The sequence below is a fragment of the Benincasa hispida genome, chromosome 3 (genome assembly GCF_027475165.1).
Source record: "Benincasa hispida cultivar pf3 chromosome 3, pf3_genome.v1.1, whole genome shotgun sequence".
In the NCBI taxonomy this organism is placed as follows: domain Eukaryota; kingdom Viridiplantae; phylum Streptophyta; class Magnoliopsida; order Cucurbitales; family Cucurbitaceae; genus Benincasa; species Benincasa hispida.
Genome location: NC_143480.1, coordinates 36,972,769 through 36,978,768, shown reverse-complemented (window position 1 = coordinate 36,978,768; position 6,000 = coordinate 36,972,769). Strand labels below are relative to the sequence as shown.

Here is a 6,000-nt window from a genome sequence, read left to right as displayed (position 1 = left end):
CAAGTTTTAGAAACTAAATAAGAATAGTTTTTAATTTTTTGCAATGAAGAATACCGATATTTAGTTAAGAAATAGACAAACTACGAATAAACATAACTATTAAAAATTAAAAATAAAAATCAAATGATTATCAAATGATTATCAAATGTAGACTAAACTATCATATTTCTATTTATAGTATTTAAATTTTCAAAAGTGACCTATATATTTCAATTATGTGTCCAGAAAGTCTTTTTAACTTTTAAATGATTCTAATATGATCTTAATATTTTAACTTTGTATATAACAAGTCATTAAATTTTTAATTTTGTGTCTCTATCATTTGTAGAAAATAATAAAGTATTTAAGTGGATTTTATTAAATTTTTGAAAAAATTAAAGGTCCACATTATCATTACCCTTTTCTTCTCCATGGGCAGAATTCGTGGGTCTTCTTTTTGGCTGGAAAAAGGTAGAAACGCAGGGAAAACGGGGAGCCGCGTGTGAGGTGGATCTGGCAGCCGCTGAAGCAGATTGGAGGAGTTGAAGCCATCTGGATTGCCCGCTTGGTTCCGTCCGGCGAGCTCGTCAGAGAGACAGTGGTCTCGGTTCCGGCGAGACTGAAGGTAAAGCTGTTTTGCGGCGTGAGCGATCTGGTGAGGCAGTCATCCGGCCATGGGTTTGTCAGCGCCGGTTCGAACGTTGGTGTGGCGGTTTGGTTTTGCCTTGGAAGCTGCTTCCGGCAGTAGTGAGAGGTACGCGATTTACTTGCGCCACTGTTTTGGGCTGTTTTGTAGCGGGTGTTCTCAGTTTTTAGAAGAGACGTTGTGTACGGATCTCTCGATATAAGTAGATACTAATGATTTCGTTGATTATTTATAATTTGTAAAATCTTTTTATTGTTCATTAATAAATTAATTCAAGCTGGTTCTAAACTAATATTCTTTATTTCTTTCAATTTATTTCTCCATAATTGAAACTTTTTTTAGTGCGAATATATTTTTTGAAACTAAAAGAGAAGCAGCAACCCCACAATCTACACTAGCCTCTCCTTATTAATGAATGAGAGTAAAATTTGAAAAATTATCATTCTAAATCAAAGAATCACCTAGAAAGGATGCCAAAGTAGCAAAAAATGAACTTGTTTTGTTCTCCTCTCTAAGAGAAAAAAGAAACTTAATAACGTTCACAGAGGAAGCAACATCTAAATCTATCCAAGATTGTTTTAGCTTCAAGAAAGAGAATAGAGTGGAAATCTTTCACAGATTTATCCCCACCAACTAAAAGGCAGCCTGAAGGGTCAGGCAGGATCCAATCCAGACCCCCACCGGATCTACTCGGAATCCAAGAGGCATCAGAGTTTAATTTTCAGTTAGCTTCTGGCGGCTTTGAAGCACTTCGTGGACAAGGCATCGAAGAAGAAACATGGGCTACCTCGACGACATCTTCTTGAAACTGGAAGAAATCTTTAAACTTGGCATCTTCCAAAGAATTCTCTATGATGCATTTGATTGATAGGAAAACAACTCTTTTGTTGTCGAAACGGATATCATTGCGGAAATTCCATAGATTCCACATCACTATGGTTTCCTTGTCCAGCTCCTCTAGAACAAGACTGTCTAAGAAAGACCCAATAATCCATGGAATTCCAATGATTCCTACTAGGGGTGTACATAAAGGTGTTTTTAGGATTAACTTGAAAATTCGAATTGGTTGGATTGACAATTCAAATAACTCAAATAAAGTTTCTAACCCAATCCAATTTAACCCTTAAAATTTGGATTGGGTTGGATTGTCGGATTATAATTTTTTTAAAAAAATAAATAAAAATATGTAAATTTATAACTAATAATTAAAATCTCATAAAATTCAAACATTAAATATCAAATATTTATGATATTTATTGCAAACTTTCAACAAAAACAAAAATCATTTCACAAATTAATCAATACAAAATAATTAAACTTTAAATAAAGAGAAATATATATTATCAATATATATAAAATTCGGGTTGGGTTGGATTGGGTCAACTCAAATTTTTTTAATCAACCCACGACCCAACCCAACCCAACTCAATAAAAATAGAAAAAATTTAACCTAACTCAACCTAAAACAAAACCAACCCAACCCAACCCAACCAAACCCATATATTTTGGGTTGAGTAGTTTGGATTGTTTGGATTGTCGTGTTATTTGAACACCCTTAACTCCTACCCATACCACGAGGAAACAAGTTAGATAGTAAGAAAAGGTCCCAAATTCTCTTAGAAAATTAAGTGACAAGTTGACTCCACAAAATTCTTGCAAAAAGAACAAAGAATGTTAGATTTAATTCCTTTAGGGTTTAGGTTTCCTACGATGAGGATAATATCATTTATGATGTGTTAGCAAGACAACTTGATCTTTGGTCTCGTTAGAAGATTCCATAAGGTCCTCCAAAATTTTTTAGAGCTTTATATGTGTGAGGCGAATGCAACAATTTCTAACGAGAGACTCATCCCCAAATGATAAGCACTTTTTATCGAAAATTTATCCTTTTTATTAGTAATCCAAATGATTTCATCTCCACTTCTTCTACCACGAGGGATATTCAAAATGTTAGTCATCGCAAGGAAGAAATAACTCTCTAATTAGAGAGACGTTCCAATCCCATCTTCATTAAAGAGATAACCCACTTTTCTTTTTATTTTATTACTTTTTTAATCTTTGAGATTATGATGGATGAAACTCAGATTGGAAAGCCAAGGATGAAACTCTTAGTACATGTAATTTGAAAACTAAAAATTCCTACCACATAAAAGTTAATTTTATATAATATATAAATGAATTAATTTTATAAGATTTCAAATACATTATAAACTAATAAATCTATTAGACACAGAAATACAAAGTTTAGAGACATTAAAACTTTTTAACTTCATCAATCTATTAGATAATAATGGTAATATTTAAAACTTTTTAGCTTCATCAAACTATTAAATAATAATGACAACAACAAACACAATAATAAATAAATAATAAAATAAAATATTTTAAACTTAAAAAACCAATTAGATTAGATAATTGAAAAGTGGAAAAATTTGAGTTTGAGTGAGAAAATTTAACCTACATAACACTATGAATTTTCCTTTGGTTTGGCTTTTTCTTTAAGCCGACTTCAAGAAAAGGAAGGAAGCTCATCATCGTTTTCAACAGTGATTTTCACCACCTCGACACGCTCCTCTCCTCTGGTATTTGAATCACTGGCACCATAATTAACACTCTCAACTACCCAATATAACCTTCCCCCTCCATTCATTCATTTCTCATCGCCGGACTAACACTTCCCTTCTCTGTTTTTTGTGTTCTTCTGCAATCATCCAAGGAGAAAATATGGTAATACCTCGATTCATTTGCTTCGTTTTTAGTTTCCCAAGTGTTTGATTACATGACCCATTTGGTTGTTGGGAAAGCTCTGGGGAATTTCTTGAAATTTGCTGCTAGAGATGGGTTCTTGATCATCTGTCAAGATTCTCCTCATTTTCAGAGGGGAAATGTGTTTTTGTTGTTTAGCTTTTCTTTTTTGGTTGAACTTGGTGTTTGATCTGCGATGTGGTTAAAGGGTGAATCTGAATTGACTGGAATTATTTGAATGTGTTTGGTTTGGGTTGATTTATAGTTCACGAATTGTTTTGGTGTGTAAAGTTTAGCTCTGAGATCTGGATATCTGATCTGGTTTGTCTTGGAATGGATTTTGTGTTTGAAACAAGTGGATGATTTAGTTTTATGATTGGTCGAGCAAAATTTTTTGCAACTGCTTCTTGGTGAGGATCTTAGGTCGAAAAGACGAAGGCACCTCACCGTCTTTATAAGATATTTGAGATACTCCTCTCATTGTTAATGTTTATCTATTATGGTACCATAAGCTCATGAAGCTCAAATAAGTATTCAGTCTAAAATTGGGATGGGACCTGTTCAAGGAAGCACCATCTCTTGAGGAGTACGTTGGAAATATCATATTGGAAAGATGAAGAGACCTCACAGTTTTTATAAGATACTAGAGATACTCTTCTCATTGTAAATTGGTTTTGAGATGAACCCATGTTTATCTAATACTTCTTTCTCTTTAGTTCTTATCTACATTCTCTCTTGTGATGGAAATGGATCCTCATTTTAGTATTTTAGTTATTCCCCTCTCTAAGATCTACTTCTTTCAAAGTTGTATGGAGTTTTGCTGTTAAAATAATCTGTGTTTTGCATCATGAACTGAGAAATACCATCTACACATTCATAAATCATATACTTTTGTGGCATTACAGAAACAGGAGAAGCTAAAATTATTTTCAAGTTTGAGTTGTGATTTTCTTTTTCAATACCAGAATATTGCAATGACCGACTCTGTCATCTGTAAAGGAAGAGGGAAAATCATTTTTCACACATTTCCATTTGCTTACCAACTTTAAGGAAAATGAAGGAAAAGGTGTGTTTTGGGTGTCAGTCAACCTCCATTTTTATTTTATTGCATAACAATCGTGTTTTCAAGGAGGCGATCAAATATTACAAACTTAGCTTGACCATTTAGAATCAGTTCTTAACCAAAATGTGTTAATAAGAACGCTCTTTTATGAATCTGACAGGCCAATGCAGCATCAGGAATGGCTGTGAATGATGAATGTAAGTTAAAGTTTTTGGAGCTCAAGTCGAAAAGAACTCATCGATTCATTGTCTTTAAGATTGAGGAGAAGCTGAAGCAAGTAGTTGTTGAGAAACTTGGTGGGCCTAGCCAAAGTTATGAAGATTTTGCTGCTAGTCTCCCTGCCGACGAGTGTCGTTATGCTGTCTATGATTTCGACTTTGTCACAGAAGAAAATTGCCAAAAAAGCAGGATCTTCTTCATTGCATGGTAATGACACTTCCTCAATATTCAGTGTTTGCATACTTCTTATCTGTTCACTGATTGAATTGTTAAATCATAAATGAAGGTCTCCTGATAATTCAAGGGTCAGAAGCAAGATGATATATGCAAGCTCCAAGGACAGATTTAAGAGAGAGCTTGATGGAATACAAGTAGAGCTGCAAGCAACTGATCCAACCGAGATGGGTCTCGATGTCATTCGAAGCCGTGCCAACTGAACACGAAACATAAGACTACGAAAGCGAATCGTAATGGTTGAAGTTTGTGAGATGGAGGCTTAGATTTCATTGAAAATCTTCTGTTCTACTTGAACAAGTATGCAACTATGTGTCATCTACTGTGTCATGGTATTTCTTTTAACTTGTTATGCAACTTTTTGTCTTGAGTGACCATCTAGAGTCTGATTATTACCTATAAAAGCTAATATATATGTAGCTTGTGAGGGTTAGCTGAGACCTTATGCTAATTTCAACCTTGTTTTTTTATTTTTTATTATTATTTAAATTTTTTTTTTCCAGTTTTAGTTTGGATTTCTGGCTTTCGAAGTGATGCTGTATTTAATAACATTACATTCTTTCTTTAACCCAAACATTATCCTCTCTACTTTTAGGTTATTGTTATTTGCTTTGGCAGTAAGTAAAAATTGATTGCTTGATTCTTTTTTCTAATGCTTTGGTGCCTATTGTGATTTTGATTCATTAAGTTAGTGTTCATTCTTGTTGCATTTGTGCTAGTCTGAAGTGAAGTTACAGCTGTAAAATCTTGTTGAAATCAATTTAGTCCGTTTTATAACTATTTGGTTTTTAATTTTTGGTGTTTACAAATTAAGCTTATAAACACTAGTTCTGGTTATAAGTTTACTTGTTTTGTGATCTATGTATTTTCTATCCAGGTTTCTAAAACAAAGATAATTTTTTTTTTTTTAACATTTTTTTTTGGATTTAACTAAAAATTCAAAAGGTAAAATTATGGTAAAAAATTGAGAGAAAATAAAATAAATTTCAAAAATAGAAAATTAAAAACGAAACCACTAATAAGTGGGTCTCAAACCAAAATTTTACATCCTCAAGCTTACGATAAATATTTATAAATAACTTCTTGTGCTAAAAAAGAGTTCTTACGTTTGATT

General features: G+C 33.1%; 1 protein-coding gene across 6 annotated transcripts; it reads left to right on the top strand.

Moving 5' to 3' along the window:
* Positions 1-369: 369 nt before the first annotated feature.
* On the top strand, positions 370-5,539 carry LOC120072775 (actin-depolymerizing factor 1-like). 6 transcript variants are annotated; one of them, XM_039025259.2, is made up of 4 exons: positions 372-733; positions 4,336-4,436; positions 4,594-4,859; positions 4,939-5,539. In XM_039025259.2, the coding sequence occupies exons 2-4, from the start codon at positions 4,425-4,427 to the stop codon at positions 5,087-5,089; spliced, it is 429 nt and encodes a 142-aa protein (XP_038881187.1). In that variant the 5' UTR covers positions 372-733; positions 4,336-4,424; the 3' UTR covers positions 5,090-5,539. The 6 variants fall into 6 exon arrangements, with proteins under 6 accessions (XP_038881191.1, XP_038881187.1, XP_090167947.1 ...); XM_090311821.1 differs by having other exon boundaries at positions 495-733; positions 4,276-4,436; XM_039025260.2 differs by lacking the exon at positions 372-733 and adding an exon at positions 3,080-3,352.
* The last annotated feature ends 461 nt before the right edge of the window (positions 5,540-6,000 follow it).